Source organism: Alosa pseudoharengus, unplaced genomic scaffold, assembly GCF_046254945.1.
Source record: "Alosa pseudoharengus isolate Yale_2024_CS ecotype anadromous, Long Island Sound unplaced genomic scaffold, YU_APseudo_1.1 YU_APseudo_1.1_scf_1, whole genome shotgun sequence".
Lineage (NCBI taxonomy): Eukaryota > Metazoa > Chordata > Actinopteri > Clupeiformes > Clupeidae > Alosa > Alosa pseudoharengus.
In genome coordinates, this window is record NW_027468564.1 from 9,477,505 (window position 1) to 9,497,256 (window position 19,752).

Sequence of the window (19,752 nt, forward strand, 5' to 3'; positions counted from 1 at the left end):
ACTTGGCCTGTGGCCTCGTGCCAGATTGCAAATAACAGCCATGGTGATATCTGCTACCGATGCCACTCTCACTCGTGCCATATTACTTTATTGTAACATAATGTGTCACGGACTAGACCAATCCAGAAACAGATTTTGAAACTCTAAGCATAAGCAATAAGGTTCAGCATGTTCAATGCTACTTTTTGGTTCTGACCAATTGATGTTATATTGTCATGGTTTTTCTCCCTAATCAGGAAATCTAAGATGATAATAAAATGTATACCCACCTTAATGTGTGTATTTTGCAGTTAAAACTGGACAGTCCTTTTGAGAGAAGCTGAACTCCAGAATCCCCCAGGTCATTGTCACTCAAGTCCAGCTGTAGCAGGGAGTTTGGTGATTGTAGAACTGAAGCAACAATCTCAAAGGATTTATCTGTGAGTTTACAGTCAGCAAATCTGCAACAACAATTGACAGAATTATGACATAACTCAACATATCACTATGCACGGTTACTTTGAATCAAATCGACTCAATATAGTGAAATGCACAGAAAATGGTACCAGTGTAAACAGTTGATGCTGCATGTAGATTTGCTGATTATTGATTGATTCATGATTCATTTGTTGCCTGTAGTGAGGACTAGAGTCCTTCTGCAGTAACAGTAACAGGACACATACTGTAGCCTACTTGTTAAACAACACTAGAATTACATTAGAAACACATTTACTCCTGGGTTTCCCGCTTTTCGTTGATTATGGTATCTGCCAATCAAATGTACTGTTGTTCTAGTGTATGGAGACACTACAGTAGGAAATTCATTTTGTTATTGAAAAGTTTTTTGAATAGAGTTTTTTGCTTAAGTCTGTAAATCAAATGTTCTGTTCTGTGTGGATGTGTGGAAAATCCAGACCCTGGTAATCTAGAAAGATTAAGGGTCACGAACAATGTAATGGCCCAACTCGAGGGGCGGCAACAAGCATGCATTTAAAAATCTCACTTCACGCAATTGGATAACACTATACCATGTTTACTCTGAATGATTTCGGACTTTGACGCAATCGGATAACACTACGACCAATGTGTACTGTCCTCCAACTTTGCAGCACTGTCTTCATCAGTTTAGCTGGTTCCCCGGAATGCAAGGGGGAAAAGTAACGTGCATCATTGCTCTTTGCCAGAGTGTCTTGCAAAGACAATTCCATTGTGCTCTCGCGAGAACTCTGGATTTCCAGGGTAGGAGATTACACAGTAGGGATGCAATTCCATGTATCCTGACTTATGTAAATGTAAGTATGTATAAATAAACAAATAAATGAATAAACACATAAATAAATCAATAAATAAATAAATCCAGACTACATCTTGATGTTTCTGGTTCTCTAGATTACATACTGAAGTGTTTCAACTTTGCGGTGAGGATCCTCCAGTGTAGCAGATAACAGCTTCTGTGCTGATCCTCCAGAATGATTGTTGTTCACAAACAGATCTTTCACACAGGAGGGGTTTATCATCAGAGCCAGAGCCAGACAGACATAACCTTCATCTGATACACCACACTTGCTGAGTCTGAGAGAGAGAGAAAGAGAGAGGGGGGGGGGGGTTATTTGTGCACACCAGATACGTCATGAAATCCCGGAGTGAAGATGTATACTTAACACGTCACATATGATATACTGTAGGCCAGCGCAGTGCAATCGGTTGAGCCCATCAGGTCAGGTCACTCATCCATCGCATCCATGCACGCACGCACACACACACACACACACTTTGCTGTGACACAAGTTCATCAATGTATCAGTTCAGTCCATGGAGACCGACAGACTTTACGATAACGTTAGTGATGGCCGTTCAAACGAGTGTCTTTCAAGAAAAATACTCCTTGTTAACTAGTCTACGTGTTAGGTTTAGTCTACGTTGACTATTCCACTAGGTCGCTAAAAGAATGTGTAAAACAAACCGTAGGCTACAGTACATTTGAGGCGACACACAAACACAACACACCTCTTAGCAGGACCAGCAGCGGAGACTGGTCACTGGTGGGCAGGGATGACGCGAGGCGACCGTTGCCCTGAGAATCGCTGTTGAGTTGGGAAAGTTGGCTGCGCGTGCGATGAGCTTCCAGGCTAACGGTTTCCACTCGAGGCTTTTCCAATGTCCACCAAGTTGTAACGTTAACGTTAACTTAGTCTCAATATGGCAGACTCCCTCTTCTCTGTCCTTCCCGATCGACAGTAAACAGCTCCCAAGACATTTGTACCGGAATGTGTTAATACTCTCTTGCTGATCTAGTTAGCACTAGCACTTACCGCTTCAGTCAAATGACTAAGTTAACGTTAACGTCTTCCCTCAAACAACTGCCACATCCAGCTACTAACTGCTTACCTCCGCAATGTCGACTCAACAGACTCATACTGAAAATAATACGTGACTATCGACCTCAGTGACTGTACGACCTAACTTTACTACAGTAGACTGAACTGTTATGACAGCTTGTAGCCTTTTTAGTAACTTTTTCATCCCACTGTCAAAACCGTGTAGCTTCATGTCTTCTCTGTTTTCCAACTGTCCCGGTTGCTAGGCAGCGACTGCGAGTGCGACCCAACAAAACTAGATGCGCGCGAGTGCTCGTTTACCAACAAAACTAGATGCGCGCGCAGCCGTGGGGCAGAAGACGCTTGGTGGCCGTCCACAACGTTATAAACTTAATAGTCGGCTGCTGTAAGCTACAATCAGATTTTTTTGTATACCCCTGTTGTCTCAATGATAATAACATCTCATCTCAGAGTATATTTCAGAGTTTGCCGTTCATTTGCATTATTAATATAACATCGTATTTTGTCATTTTTGGCGAAGACATGCATTCCGATATTGAACAATCTAACCATCGTGATTTCGAATTGGTGCAGTTTTCAGCACAAAAACTCATTATTCTTTTCATGGAGAGCATTGTTGCGCACGCATGTTTTTGTGACGTTGCATAGAAATCCATACATAAAATATAGCTGCAAGCAGCAATGTGGGGGCCAAGCAGATTAGGCTGGAGTAGCCATGGCGACAAGATAGAACTCAGCAGACATCCGCGATCAACACTTTCAACTAGCGTCACATCAAAACATAACTGATTTTGTAGGGCTGAAACAGGGCTGAGAATTGCCACCGCCTCCGCCAGCCAGCCCCCCCATCTAATCACCCCTGCCCGTCCCACCCCGTCCTTCCCCGCCCCCCCCGCCCTTGCACGCACGCATTACAATGAACTAGATGGAACATGTTGTCATCAGTTTCACATCAAAAAATAAAAGATTGATAACACACATCAGCAACTACAGATCAAAATGCAATATTGCTAATTGCAGCACGCCTACAGGTCAAAGGTCACCGAAGTTTTTGAGCGTCCTCCTAATGGGGACATGAATTCATGTAGTAAGGTTGGTTATGATACATGGCAGGGTTGCTGAGATATGAGCTCACTTCCTGTTTGGCAGCTTCAACGCAAATTTCGATTGGCTGTTACAGCCGAATGCTTCTGTCAATTGTTCCGGAAAGCAATGCACTGATAAGGCATGGGCTGAAGATGGTCTCTGTAAATTTTGGTGAGGATCCGCTGAAATTTGTGATTGCGAAAACTTGTACGTGTTTTTGATTAAATCCAATATGGCGGCCGAATCAATTACGATGACATCACAAGTTGGCTTGGGTCGGCCTAAGGACCTCGAACAGTATTACCAGACACCACTAGTGCGTTTTAATTCTAAGCACAACTGCAGCTACAGGCCAAAAGGCATGTTTCTTAATTACAGCGCCCCCTAGAGGTCAAAGGTCACCAAATTTCTTGAGCTTCCCCCTGATGGGGTCATGAGTCCATATACTAAGTTTGGTTATGATAGATTAATGGGTTGCTGAGATATGAGCTCACTTCCTGTTTGGCGGCTTCGCCGGAAAATTCGATTGGCTGTTACGCGCGAATGGTTATAGTTCCGAAGACAAAAAGCAATGCATTAATGAGGCATAGTCTGTAGATGATATCTGTTCAGTTTGGTATGAATTGGACAAAGTTTGTGACCTGTGAAGACATTTAAGGTTTTTTGATGAAATCCAATATGGCGGAAAATCCATCATAGCAGAAATTGACGTCATAGGGTGCGTTGAACTCGGCTTGGTCCAAGGATTCCAACGATACATCAGTTTTGACAATCGGCCATACGGGTCGCAAATTTCGATTGGATATTACGGGTGAACGGTTTAAGTTCCGAAGACAAACCACCACAACTTTTGTGAGGCTTGGTCTGAAGATCATGTGTGTCAAGTTTGGCGATGATCGGACAAACTTTGTGACCTGTGAAAAATTAGTTTCACTTTCACTAAAATCCAAAATGGCGGAAAATCCATCATGGCGGAAAATGACGTCATAGAGTGCGTTGAACTCGTCTTGGTCCAAGGATTCCAACGGTACCTCATTTTTCAAAATCGGGTAAACAGGTCAAAAGTTACGTGCGTGAACGCACGTCCAACTTTGGCCTGTTGGTGGCGCTAGAGCGCTTGAGGTGCCGGTATGAAACTTGGTGAAATTAAACATGGGACTGTCCCCAATCAGTGTGCCAAATTTCACAACTTTTTACTAGACGGTTCTATGGGCTGCCATAGACTCCCATGGCGGAAGAAAGATGTTAAATAATAATAATAATAGGAAATCATAGAAACACAATGGTTGCCTCGCAGCTTCGCTGCTTGGCCCCCAATAATATTTATCCCATTACATAAAACATAAATCAACTCCAGTTACATAACACATGCACAGGCTATGTTAAAAGTCTGCTAAGAAGCAGAGGGCATAGCCTCAGAGACTTAGCCTGGCGGGCCATCCTATACCATTGAAATGTATAGTCTGGAATCGAACCATTCACCTCGCTTAATCCAAGGGGCGGGCAGAGAATTGTCTTTCAAACTGCCTAGGCATGCAATAGGCCAGCGCTACGACCATATCCGTATCTGGTCGGCAAAACGGCAAATACATCCTTCTTCGAAAGGAATGACTTAAATGCATTGTGTTGCTCAACTTTCAAAGAAAAGCACAAGTCCAACTCCTCCAAAGTTGACGCCAACGCCGATTCAAACAACCGCTCTTCGTTCGCCATAGCCACCTTCCTTGTTGTTCACCGTCGCAGGACTGCCGTTATCCTGTTAAGCCGGTAATACTCTCTAACAAAATAGAGCGCTGTGATTGGATGACGTCCACGGTGTCAGCCAATAGAAATCCCTATGGTTTGATACTAGACGTACAGGGTGAGCAAATTAATTTGCCGCCGCTAGGGTGCGTCTAGATTCTAGGCTATCAGAGACTGATCTGCAGCACTTGTCAGTGTAATGGATGCCAGCTAGCTTAGCTGTGCTTGTGGAACGTTGGTAAACCTCACTCCCCAACGCCTCAAGAGTGCTGCTGGCATGCGAGCCAGTAGCCTGGGCTATTGGCTCAATTGTTAGCGCGCTCGCCTCCCGATCCGAGGTGATGCTATTTGCGGGTTCGAGTCCGGGCGTGTGCAGGGCTGAATCGTGCAGGTTCAACAACGCAGGTTACATCAGCATAGCCTATAAAACTATGGCAGGCTGCACTGCATCCTGGATTCAAATACCTAAATAGCCTATTCTAAACTAACATGATGCACATTCCATTTCTGTGAATAAACATAATTTTTATCGAGAAGTTCTCTGTTCAATGTTGCAGTGAGATTCCATTCTATAGAGCCCGCCGAAAAAATCATCACACCTTAAAAGGGCTTCAATTAATTTATATTAACAGGGACACCATGTCACCATGCTGATTATATTGCTAATTATAACAACAGTGTGCGGGGACTGATATTGTACGCCTATCTTGCCAGTGGCAGGGGGGTTGCTGTCATCACCCCACATTTCATGAACTGTTGTGAAGTTAGGGATTAGGGATTTCAATTAATAGTACCCACCAGGGCCGGAGTGGGGCCACTTTTCAGCCCGGGAGTTTCACGCCCAAGACCGGCCCACTTTTTTAGTGGTGGTGGAAATTAGATAAATAAAGCAACATTTCAGCTCTTACTATCATGTCGTTTTTATTAGTAGGCTACCAATATTCCACTATTCCACAAGGATAGGTTGATAAGGTTGATAACAAAAACAGGAAGGAAGAAATAAAGTATTTGAAATGTATCCTACACTAAGAGGCATATTGAACTATTGTTTACATGGGTTTTTTTTGCATGGGTCAGCTATCATGTTGTTGTTTGGTGATTTACTCCTTTACTACACCCACTTCTGAGCAAACAAGGCATATAGGTTGATCACGTAGCTACTGCGGTCACATAGTTCTTTCTTACATAAAATAACTTTAATTCATATGGTTAACTATTATCCTTTCTACTTGTCCCTCTAGTCATAGCTAATTTCGGGCTGATCATTTTCAGCGGGGGACTGGCTGATCTGCTGCTCAGAGGCTACTTTTGTTTTTAGGCCTAGACTACTGCATACAGATCAAGCTTGAGTTTTGTAATCAATATTTGCATACTATTTGCAAAGCCTATGAATCGCCATATTGGATGATACAAAAAGGCTAATATTTAAATTAATTTAATATGTTGCTTGCGAATAGGTTGACAACACTACAACGTACATAGCCCATTATCCCAATAATTACGCCGCTATAATCATGGCTATCTCTCTTTACCAGTTGCCACTTATGTTTGTCTTCTTCAAAAAAAATCTGGAAGCTTGGCACATTTGGCAGCATTTTCCTCCAATACGTCTTTTTTACCTGGCCTTTTCAATCCCTCATGGCCTCTTTCTACCAACCATCCTCCCTGACGCTTATCACTACGGTAGGGCCGGCCCGGCTGGTATCTAAACTTTTTAGAAAAGACGGGCTATATGGACCCAACCAATTAACTCTTCTTGGGAGGGGAGAACAACCCATGCAGAGGCTGTGGTGTTAGGCATAGAATGTGAACGTGTGTAGCCAACTTTAAGAGAAGATAGATTAACGTGGCAAATGTCAATATTTTTCCTTTGACCGGCCCAAAAGTTAAGCGGCCCACCGGAAATTCTCCTGATTCTCCCGATTACCCACTCCGGGCCTGGTACCCACTGTAAAATATAAAATTAGTCCTTTCAGTATACTAAGTCCTTCCTTAGTATTTTCAGTGTAATTTTACTACTAAGGTCTTTGATCATTGTAAGGGCCCTCTATTATGCTATATAAGGCTAGGCTATATAATTTTCAAGACAATAGGCTATGATGACATTGTGATTAAATCCGCAGACAAGGGGGGTTCAATTGTCATTCAGGACAGGGTTGCTTATGTACAAGAAATAGAAAGACAACTTGGTGACGTTAACTTTTATGCTCGCTTACACAGTGATCCCACAATGAAGTTTAGTGAGGAGATAAAGTCTATACTCAAGAGAGCTGTGTCTGACTCAATCATTGATGAAAATGAATATAAATACTTGCTACAGGCCAACCCGTTAAGACCAGTGTTTTACACTTTGCCTCTGTGCATGCCATGATCAACTTTTGATTCTTTGATATGGAAAGCAGGTTCTTTATTTTGGGCTGCTATTAGGCTACATTAGAATTTCAGCCCAAAGTTGGATACCATGTAGAAAGTTGCTGCAATTTCAAAACTCAGGAAAGGGAACGGCTAATGTACAATAGAATGCTTCATATTGTCGTGTTCGGTAAGGTCTGCTGTTTATTCTGATAGCCTATATAATTTACCATGCGCTGAGTTTGTGAGATACTGTATACCACCGACAGTAATGGGTGGAGATGGACGAAGCGCTGTGTGCTGTGAATGCAAATATGATGAAATGTCATGTATGCCCAACGTTAATTTTCACGCAAACCATTTATTACAGCACATACTGTAGCTGCTAATATCATTGGAAAGCTCCGCTTCCACTCTTTTGTTGGACATCTTGATTTATGTGAGATAAGTACTCCGTGAGCTATTCAGCAGAGAATAATGGATGTGAATTCGGACGCATATATTATTACTATATATTTTTAGGGGGCTTTTGATCATCTTAGGGTGGCTTCAGCCCCCCCAAAATAGGTCTAACGACGTCCCTGTGTGATATGATGGTTAGGTGGGGAAAGCTGTCTGTGGTGGAGTTCTCACTCTTGAACACCTGGGAAAGTCTGATGTAACGTAAATTCTTTGTGACTTTGGCATATAGACCTAATGAGACATATCTCATATACAATATCATACAATACAATATCATACATTGTGTCAGCCTTTTCTGCTTGTCATTCTACTTATGACATCGGAACCCTATAAAAAGCCATTATTTAATTGGTCAGGAACTCTATTGCATACGAAATTTCACATCAAAAGAGACAGTTTGAAATGTTTTTTTTTATTATTGTATTTTTTTTTTCCATTTTCATTTCGTCCTCAGTGAGTACAGACTAATTAGAATAACTGTGTTTATTAACCTGCTTAATTTTTTTGTGTGAATTTCATCCGAAAAATTGGACTTGGTGTGGACAGGCCTTAAGACACATATAAAACAGCAACCAAACCATAATGTCCAAAATAATGTCCAAACCAAACCACACTAGTCCTAATAATAATCCTTTACAAAGACATGTCTAACACCAACCTTAATGTCTGCAGTTTGCAGTTAGGACTAGACAGTCCCTTAGAGAGAAGCTGAACTCCAGAATCCCCCAGGTCATTGTGACTTAGGTCCAGCTCTATCAGGGAGTTTGGTGACTGTAGAACAGCAGCCACAATTCCACAGGACTTCTCTGAGAGTTTGCATTCAGCAAGTCTGCATAACAACACAAATAAAGACAAAATATTGCAGAGATGGATAAATGTAAGGGATACAATGTGCCCCGATAAATCAACACAATCAAGTGATCTTTTGCAGATCACTCCCATGCCAAATCACATACACATACACACACACACACACACACACACACACACACACACACACACACACACACACACCTGAAAGATTTGTAATGTTATAAGAGGACAAGTGTATACATATAAGCAATTTATTTGTGGCACACCATCAACCACAATCCTGTAATGAAGATGGAATTTCCCAATTCATAACATCAAAATACATCAAGTGTACACCATCTTGCATTTTTTAAACAGTAAAGATACTTGTTTTAATTTAACAAACTGTTATAAAATGGGTATTACACATCAATGTACAAATATCTGCCATAAATCAAAACCCCTTTAAAGTGTCCCAGAGTGGGTGTGGCCCAATTAATCAATTACCCACACCTGTAGACTATTACTGACAGGCACATTTGCAAAAGCTCATTCAAATAAAACAGTGTCCTAAAACGGTGTAGTGCATCTTCACACATGAACCCAGACTAACATTGAATTTGCTCTGCAGGTCAGTCTGGGCCCATATTCACAAAGAATGTTAAGGCTAAAAGTAGCTCCTAACTGGGGAATTTAGGAGAAACTCCTAAAAATAATGGGCGTGTCACTCGTAATTTTAGGACTCCTAATTTGTTTGACTAAGAGTAATTCACAAAGCATTTTAGACCTAAAATAGCACCTAAGTCTGCGGGGACTGATATTGTAGGCCTATCTTGCCAGTGGCAGGGGTGGTGGCTGTCATCACCCCACAGTTCATGAACTGTTGTGAAGTTTGGGATCTCAATTAATAGTACCTACTGTAAAATATCAAATTAGACCTTTGAGGCCTAGGCTATTTTCAGTGTAATTTTACTACTAAGGTCTTTGGTCATTGTAAGGGCCCTCTATTATGCTAGGCTATATCGTTTTCAAGACAACAGGCTACCCATATCTGGGAAATACTTTGTGTCTCATGATTGTTGCATTCATGTCACCTAGAGCATGCTGGTAGAAATATCTATTCAAAAGCACAGTTGATCTGTGCATGCCATGATCAACTTTTGATTCTTTGATATGGAAAGCAGGTTCATTATTTTGGGCTGCTTTTAGGCTACATTAGAATTTCAGCCCAAAGTTGGATACCATGTAGAAATTTGCTGCAATTTCAAAACTCGGAAACGGCTACTGTACAAAAGAATGCTTCATATCATCGTGTTCGGTAAGGTCTGCTGTTTATTCTGATAGCCTATATGATTTACCATGCGTTGAGTTTGTGAGATATACCACCGACAGTAATGGGTGGAGATGGACGAAGCGCTGTGTGCTGTGAATGCAAATATGATGAAATGTCATGTATGCCCAATGTTAATTTTCACGTGAACCATTTATCACAGCACCTAGCCGCTATCATTGGAAAGCTCCGGTTCCGCTCTTTTGTTTGACATCTTGATTTATGTGAGATAAGTACTCCGTGAGCTATTCAACAAATAATAATGGATGTGAATTTGGACGCATATATTATTACTATATATTTTTAGGGGGTTTTTGATCATCTTAGGGTGGCTTCAGCCCCCCCAAAATGGGTCTAACGACGTCCTTGTGTGATATGATGGTTAGAAGGTAAGAGGTGGGGAAAGCTGTCTGTTGTGAAGTTCTCACTCTTGAACACCTGAGAAAGTCTGATGTAACGTATATTCTTTGTGACTTTGGCATATAGGCCTAATGAGACATATCTCATATACAATATCATACAATACAATATCATACATTGTGTCAGCTTTTTCTGCTTGTCATTCTACTTATGACATCGCTGACATTGGAACCCTGCAAAATCATTATTTAATTGGTCAAGAACTCTATTGCATACGAAATTTCACATCAAACGAGACAGTTTTGAATGTTTTTTTTCATTGCATTTTTTTTTTCATTTTCATTTCATCCTCAGTGAGTACAGACTAATTAGAATAACTGTGTTTATTAACCTGCTTAATTTTTTGTGAATTTCATCCGAAAAATTGGACTTGGTGTGGACAGGCCTTAAGACACATATAAAACACCAACCAAACCATAATGTGCCACACTAGTCCTAACAATAATCCTTTACAAATACATGTCTAACACCAACCTTAATGTCTGCAGTTTGCAGTTAGGACTACACAGTCCCTTAGAGAGAAGCTGAACTCCAGAATCCCCCAGGTCGTTGTGGTTCAGGTCCAGCTCTGTCAGGGAGTTTGGTGACTGTAGAACAGCAGCCACAATTCCACAGGACTTCTCTGAGAGTTTGCATTCAGCAAGTCTGCATAACAACACAAATAAAGACAAAATACACACAGATCATTCCCATGCCAAATCACATACACATACACACACACACACACACACTGTATACATATAAGCAATTTATTTATGCCACACCATCAACCACAATCCTGTAATGAAGATGGAATTTCCCACTTCATAACATCAAAATATATCAAGTGTACACCATCTTGCATTTTTAAAACAGTAAAGATACTTATAAAATGGGTATTACACATCAATACAGCTTAGAAGAAGTCGAGAGGACTTCTAACTCACTAAGACCTATTCACAAACAATCCTAAGCCGCTTTTTGTGGCATTTCATGTCACGTTGCGATGTTACGGTTACAGGAGCTCTCAATTGAAAAAGGGAATAATTGTGCATTGTAGGCCTAAAAACTTACACCTAGTTTTCTCTTAAAAAATATTCACAAAGGCTTTCAGACCTACTCTTAGTAAGGAAAAGTGACAACTCCTAACTCTAGCTCTGTTGTTATGGTTGACATCATTACTTATGCACAAGCTTGATTGAGGTGACCATTTTAATTGGCAGATGATGCGGGAATGATGGTAAAAACCTCCCCTATGATGATGAGTGACAGGTGACAGGTCTTTGCTGGTGAGATAAGTGCACTACACCAGTGCTGTGAAGGATGCACGATGATTAATAAACAGCCTAAATGAATAAAGAGTAAGACAAAACAAATAGCCTAGTAGCATAATGAAATACAGTAGGCCTATCTTTGCAGTTTGAAGCAGTATCTTTGCAACAGGTTTTAAATTAATCTTTAAGAAGACACATAGGCCTACATTAACAAAGAGGAGAAACAATTTGATTCACAATAAACGTTACATTTAGTTTACATGCAATGAATGGTTTTGGTTGTTGGTGGCATTATTGCATCCCTTAATTACAATGCACAATTATTCCCTCGCGATTGACAGCTCCTGGAACCGCATGTTAATTTCAAAACATCGGCATTGTGACGCGAAATGCCACAAAAAGCGCCTTAGGATTGTTTGAGAGTTAGGAGTCCTCTCGACTTCTTTTAAGCTGTCCCAGTCTTAAGTGCTACTTTTAGGGCTAAAATGCTTTGTGAATTACTCTTAGTCAAAAAAATTAGGAGTCCTAAAGTTATGAGTGACAAACCCATTATTTTTAGGAGTTTCGGCAGTTAGGAGCTACTTTTAGCCTTAAAATTCTTTGTGAATACGGGCCCTGGAAAAGATCCCATTGACGCCTGTCAAAGAACAGGTTAGTCTGGGTTCACCACAGCTAATAGTAGACTAGTGACTTAACATTATATCTAGTCACTATAGTTAGCACAGTCTCTCCATTAGAAACTCACCGTGCCTTTCTGCAGCACCTCACAGCTGGGATCAGTCTCTTGCGTCCCTCATCTGATGTGTTGTATTTCTTCAGGTCAATCTCATCCAGCACCTCCTCAGACATCAGAAGCATGTGGGCCAGTGCTGAACAGTGGGCAGGAGACAACTTCTGTTTGATGTTCTTTGGTGATGCCAAGTATGTCTGAATTTCTTTGTGCATGGAATCATCCTTCATTTCAAATAAGCAGTGGAAAAGATTGATGCATCGTTCAGGAGAGAGACCTTCTCTGTTGAGCTCCTTCATGTACTGACATGTTTCCTTGATGCTATTTGAGCTGTTGTGTGTGCGGCTCAGTAGACCTTGCAGAAGTCGGTGATTGCTCTCCAGAGAAATGCCCATAAGGAAGCGAAGGAAGAGATCCAGGTGTCCGTTCTGGCTCTCCAAAGCCTTATCAACTGCACTCTTAAGTAACACATGTAAGTTGTCTTCAGTTTGTAATCCTAGTGCTGATTTAAGAGAAGATAAAAATGATGGTTCATCATGAAGTTCATCTCTCTGCTCATCACTGATGAGGGATTTCAGAGCTTCAAGGTTCTTAGCCAAATACGAGTGAAACACAAACACAGCTGCCAGAAACTCCTGGACACTAAGATGCACAAAGCAGTAGACTTTCTTTTGTTGAGATTCCACAGATTCTGTCTTGAAGATCTCAGTGCACATACCAGAGTACACTGAGGCTTCACTGACATCAATGCCACACTCTTTCAGGTCTTCCTCATAAAACATGAGGTTGCCATTCTCTAGACTCTTGAAAGCCAGTTCTGCCAGCTTCAGTAGTATTTTTTTCTGAGATCTCAAGAGCCTCTTCTTATCTGTTTCTTGTCTTTCTTGATATTTCTGATCCTTCCGAGTTGTCTGGATCAGCAAGAAGTGTATGAACATCTCAGTCAGAGTTTTTGGAATTTCTTGGGTGTTGTCCTGTCCAAGCATCTGCTTAAGTACAGTGGCTGCAATCCAACAGAAGACTGGAATGTGGCACATAATATGGAGACTTCTGGATGCCTTTATGTGAGAGATGATTCTGTTGGCCTGACTCTCATCGCCAATTCTCTTCCTGAAGTACTCTTCCTTCTGTGGGTCATTGAATCCTCGTACTTCTGTCACCTGGTCAATGTACTGAGCAGGAATCTGACTGGCTGCTGCTGGTCGTGAGGTTATCCAGATGAGTGCAGAGGGAAGCAGAGTTCCCTGAATGAGGCTTGTCATCAGAACATCCACTGATGATGTTTGTGTTACATCAGACAACTTACTGTTCTGTTCCAGATCCAGAGTCAACCGACTCTCATCCAAACCATCAAAGATGAACACAACCTGACAGTCTTTGTATCCTTCACCATCATTCAGCTCCTTCAGCTCAGGGTGGAAGTCCAGCAGGAGCCTGTGAAGACTGTACTGATCATCCCTGACTAAATTCAGCCCACGGAAAGAAAGGGGGAACATAAAATCTACATCCTGATTGGCTACCCCGTCTGTCCAGTCAAGAATGAACTTTTGCACTGAGACTGTTTTTCCAATGCCAGCAACACCTTTGGTCATCACAGTTCTGATGTGCCTCTCCTGTCCAGGTAAGGGCTTGAAGATGTCATTGCAGTTGATTGGTGTGTCTTCTGTGGACTGAGATCTGGATGCTGACTCTACCTGCCAAACCTCATGATCCTTATTCACCCCTTCACTCTCTCCCTCTGTGATGTAGAGCTTTGTGTAAATGTTATTGAGGAGTATCTCAGCTCCTGGTTTGATGATGCCTTCAGATATGTTCTCAGACCTCCTCTTCAGACTGGCTTTGTGATTCTTAATAACTCTTCTCAGGTCCTCATCTGTTTAAAAATGACAGCATTTGAAAATTACAATTGTTCAGTTTGATAACATTACTTTACTTCTCAGAAAACTATTAAATCAATACAAAGTTTAAAATGCACTGTTCAATCCTGCACTGTTCACTTTTGCACTACCACCATTGCACACACTCAACCATAGCCCCTTAATATGGTCAATGCATCACATGGTCAGTCCATGGGGATGAATAAAGTATTGATCTCTCTAAAAAGCCAAAATGTCCAAAATGTATACCCACCTAGTTCCCTCTTTCTGCCTGGTGTATGTTCAATGTGCAGGTGTCTTCTGCTGTTGATAAAGGGCATGAACAAGGAGGCATTTATTTTTTCTGCAAAATATGCACCATTTATTTTAAACATGTTATTCTTAAGTTTGTCAGACAGATTTATTTAAAATTCTGGCGAGATGCCGTGTGTAATAAGATAGCCCGCATGCTGCCTCGAGACAGACAGATGCGTAAGGGCGAGTTTATCCTCCGCTAATTTCTGACACAAAGTGACGGGTTGATGAGTGATTGTAAATCACAGATCCAGAGCTAGTGAGCAGAGCGGAGCATGAGTGAGCGAGGAGTGGATGGAATTTTGTTGGAGCGCGGAACGCTTTTTAATTTTGAGGCTGGAGCGGCCGCTCTGTTCCACTCCAATTTCGCTCCGATACCGCTCACACCACGAGTCTGAGGCATGCCCAAATCCACCCAGAATTCATGTCTTCCTAACAAAACCAAGACTGTTAAATTTCAAAGATATTGGTCATAGAAAGTTCGTTGTTGGGGATGGAGTTCGCTAAATATTTTAGAAAGGAAACTGATAAGTCACAGGGGCGTAGTTACCGACGGTGTAACCGGTGCGGTGCACCAGGGCCCAGGCGCGAAGGGGGGCCCACTGCCACACTCCCAATATGGGCCCCCTCCCGTCAGTACTCGGGCTCATTGCACAATATTGTGAATAAGCTGGGATCACGTCAGCAGTTCTCGGATATCAATATTTTTTTCCTCACACTACAGTCTATTCTTTTGAATGGGATTGACAGTTATTCATACCACTCAGATACCCTATAACTATTAGTCATGGTGACCTTATTTTTTGCATTGTGTTTACATTCAGATGTTACAACATAGGCTACAATATGAGTTAGAAATAAAAAAAAAATACCTGCAACTTATTACATTTCTTTATTTATTGTCAATTTTTACAAAGGAACAAGGACTTCTGGGAATGGGGAAAATGTGTTTATCCCAATGATCTTACTTCCGGTCTTTCGTGATTACATTACGTTGTGAGGCTACTTCCGGATGTGTTGTAGCTTAGTTATAATAATCAGCAATGCAATCAGCAATTAGTAAGCATAAAAGTGGCACACAGAAGAGAAAAGACGAGAACAGGAGGAGACTAAATCCAAATGAATGAAACTGAATATTTTTTTTTAAAACACCTCGAATGTTGCTGCTGGCGTTGATGCTAGCAATCTGACGTTGAGTCCTACCTAAGGAGTAGGCTAGCATGGGACAAGAACGATCGAGTGGATTGGCCATACTCTCCATAGAGAACAGCAGAGCCAGGCAGTTGGGTTTCAACCATATCATCAATGACTTTGCTGAACACAAGGCCCGTAGAGTGAACTTCTAATGCGTGAGATACAGGCTGCTTTTTTATGGAGTAGGCATATGTGAGGTGCACTTTCTGTGACCTTTTTGTGGAAGGCTATATGACCGTTGCGCCACACTGTTAGGCTAAATTAAGCAATTGTGTGGTTATTGTGTAGGCGCCACTGCGTACGAGTTGCTGTGTTTTCCTTGATGGCTATTTAATTGTTCTATGGCGTTTCGGTTTCGTAAGTTGGGAGAATTCAGTTTAACAGGTGGTAGCGATGATTAGTCAGGTAGCCACTGTCCATGGCTCTTTCTGATCATTTTGGTGAATCTCCATCACACACATGCAATTTTGTGTGCGTGTGTTTGTGTCACGGGGGGTGGGGTTGGTGTTCGGGGGGCCAAATGAAAATGCTTGCACCGGGGCCCAGCATAGCTATGCTACGCCACTGGTAAGTCATACAAGTGTATTATTCCTACAAAACAACTAGATACAATGTAGACCATGTGGTGACACTGTTAAAGATTCCTTTTGGAATCTAAGAAGACACATGACACATGGAAACATGAGTGTGCTACTGAGACCAAAGAAAAACGTGAACAATTTGAATATGCTTCATATCAAGTAGAAGGCTAAAGTAAAACTTAGATGCTAAGCCTGTATACTTTAGGCAATTAGTCCCACTGATCCCTTTAGTTTTACGCTTATGTGTATTGACGTTGACAAGCTTGTTCGTTGATGCACTATCGGTGTTGCATTTTAAAATAAATGTTCTATGCGTGAAATATATTGCCATTGCTCTTAGTTCTTTGGGATTTAAGTTTTCTGTTTAAGGTGACAATTCGGCTTGTATTTATTTCTTCCTGTTTTAAACTGGAGCGAGCGTGGAGCGATTTCACTGGAGCGGGATAATTTTTACGTGGAGTGGGGAGCAAAATTGAGCAGAGCGACCTGACGCGAATTTGAGCGGAGGAGCGGCCGAGTAAACAGCCACTTGAGCGAGGAGCGAGATATTCGCATCGCTCAGCTCCGCTCACTAGCTCTGCGACAGATCAAACTCGGCAATGACAGAGCACAAGCGAATTTTCAAATCGGCCACACGATCGGTCATTGAGGGTCGGATATCTGCTGTGGCTGTTGCCCCCAGCAAACGTGACGGCTGTTTGATGACTAGGGTCTAACTCGCGCCATGGCAGCACTTTTTTCCCGCTAGTTCCATATATTTTCCTTGCGCACAAAGTGCAGAAACATGCTCCTGGTTGCAGGAGTTTTTGACACCTGCTTACAAAGGGCTTTTCGTCTTGACCCACCTCCTCTATCCAAAACCAACGTCATTTATTCTTTATGCCTTTATCGACAAGTCTGATGTCTTCCCTAGCTTCATAATGTTGCACTCTTTGGCTATGTTTCTCGCTGCCAGTGTGGAAACACATTCGTAGTGTATGGGAAACAAAAGAAATTTGCACGTGGAGGGACTGCTGATTGGCAAAAACCCAAGGCCAGCCAGCCCCTACCCTATTACCGATTGGCTTAAGTAGGCCTACTGGTGTGGTTTAGTGAAAGCGCCTCTCAGATCTTGGGAATGTGACGTTGACACGTCGGTATGCTGGAAATCCAGCGTGGCGCCGGAGCAACTTCTGTGGTCTCAACTCTTTCCTCCATACAGTGGAAACTTGATGGTCATTTCTGAAAACCTCTGTAAATGTACGTTGTGAATGTAACACATCCGTGTTTGGTCTTGAATGTAATGTATTTGTGCATAGTTGTAGACTAAGAACTACACTATAGTCAACAGGTATGAGATTTAACTAGGCCACACCCACCACTCTCAGATAACAGAGGCCCTGTGATTCGGGGGTGGCCCAGGTGAATGAGAAGAGGAGTTGCTTCTCAGCTCGGGGGCTCTTTTTTGCTCTTCTCTGCTGCTATGTGGGGGCAGGGGAACAGAGGACTTCTCTCCTTGTCCTCTCTCTCTCTCTCTCTCTCACACACACTAAAGTGTATTCCTACTAGCATATCCCATTGTTTTCTATAACATATTCATTTCTACATGGTGTCCATCATTTAGGAGAGGTTAGTGTTTTCCATCTCATCCATCCAATTTCGTGTGTGTGTGTGTGTGTGTAGAATTTCATGTGACTGACATTTCTACAGACTAGGGGTGGCACAGTTCATGAAAAAAAGGTGTGTGAAAGGTGTGGAGTGCTGCGCGTGCAGAAATGGCAAGTGAGAGCGATAACGTAGACAGCCCGGAGTTGGAGGATGCACCAGCGTCGCATAAGTCTGGTGTGTGCAAACATTTTGGATTTAGAAAACGGTAGATAGAACTGCGATTGTGTGCAAGCGTTGTGCAACACGTAATTATGTTAGTACAGGCCCGGAGTGTCTAATCAGCAGCTTCGGGAGGATGGGCCTGTCTGAATATCGTGAGCTGAAATGTATTGTTTCTGAAGTTCATTTGCTGCGCACTCGCGGCACTTTAGCAGCTTACAGTAGGCTGTGCGGTCGCAGGCCCTTACTTGCAGTTTCCCAAACATTAGCAAAGTAGCCCTCACAAAAACTGTTTGGAAATCGCAACCAAGTCTATATTTGCAATAATTAAGGGGAGTAGGAGGCTGTGTGTGTGCGTGCGTGTGTGTGTGTGTGTGTGTGTGTGCGGAGTAGGAGGCTATATGAGCAGCCCCTCCTCCAGTGGCACGGCTCTGACCAACTCTCATGTGTGCAGGGGAGATGTGTAGTGGGTTAATAATAACTCTCATATGTGCAGGGGAGACGTGCAGTGGGCTGATAATAACTCTCATATGTGCAGGGGAGATGTGTAGTGGGCTGATAATAACTCTCATATGTGCAGGGGAGATGTGTAGTGGGCTGATAATAACTGTCATATGTGCAGGGGAGATGTGTAGTGGGCTGATAATAACTCTCATATGTGCAGGGGAGACGTGTAGTGGGCTGATAATAACTCATATGTGCAGGGGAGATGTGTAGTGGGCTGATAATAACTCTCATATGTGCAGGGGAGATGTGTAGTGGGCTGATAATAACTCTCATATGTGCAGGGGAGATGTGTAGTGGGCTGATAATAACTCATATGTGCAGGGGAGACGTGTAGTGGGCTGATAATAACTCATATGTGCAGGGGAGATGTGTAGTGGGTTAATAATAACTCATATGTGCAGGGGAGACGTGCAGTGGGCTGATAATAACTCTCATATGTGCAGGGGAGACGTGTAGTGGGCTGATAATAACTCTCATATGTGCAGGGGAGATGTGTAGTGGGCTGATAATAACTCTCATATGTGCAGGGGAGACGTGTAGTGGGCTGATAATAACTCATATGTGCAGGGGAGATGTGTAGTGGGTTAATAATAACTCATATGTGCAGGGGAGATGTGTAGTGGGCTGATAATAACTCTCATATGTGCAGGGGAGATGTGTAGTGGGTTAATAATAACTCTCATATGTGCAGGGGAGATGTGTAGTGGGCTGATAATAACTCTCATATGTGCAGGGGAGATGTGTAGTGGGCTGATAATAACTCTCATATGTGCAGGGGAGATGTGTAGTGGGCTGATAATAACTCTCATATGTGCAGGGGAGATGTGTAGTGGGCTGATAATAACTCTCATGTGTGCAGGGGAGACGTGTAGTGGGCTGATAATAACTCATATGTGCAGGGGAGATGTGTAGTGGGCTGATAATAACTCATTTTACTGAAAGGTAAAAACCCTAGATCTCAAAAGCCCTCGAAAATAAAATATTACAGTGTGTGGTGGGTCCTCCTC

General features: G+C 42.3%; 1 protein-coding gene across 5 annotated transcripts in view; it reads right to left on the bottom strand.

Annotated features, from left to right (window-relative positions):
- The window catches only part of LOC143136476 (NLR family CARD domain-containing protein 3-like), a 234,962-nt gene that overhangs the window by 6,274 nt on the left and 208,936 nt on the right, over nucleotides 1-19,752 (bottom strand). For 3 of the 5 annotated variants that reach the window (XM_076297220.1, XM_076297214.1, XM_076297207.1), the window contains 2 exons: nucleotides 14,617-14,666; nucleotides 12,498-14,359 (listed from right to left, as the gene is read on the bottom strand). In XM_076297220.1, the coding sequence (XP_076153335.1) occupies nucleotides 12,498-14,359; nucleotides 14,617-14,666 (1,912 nt within the window). Of the gene's footprint in view, nucleotides 1-8,619; nucleotides 8,791-12,497; nucleotides 14,360-14,616; nucleotides 14,667-19,752 lie in introns of those variants that run through there. The other 2 variants (XM_076297227.1, XM_076297201.1) reach the window with 2 other exon arrangements.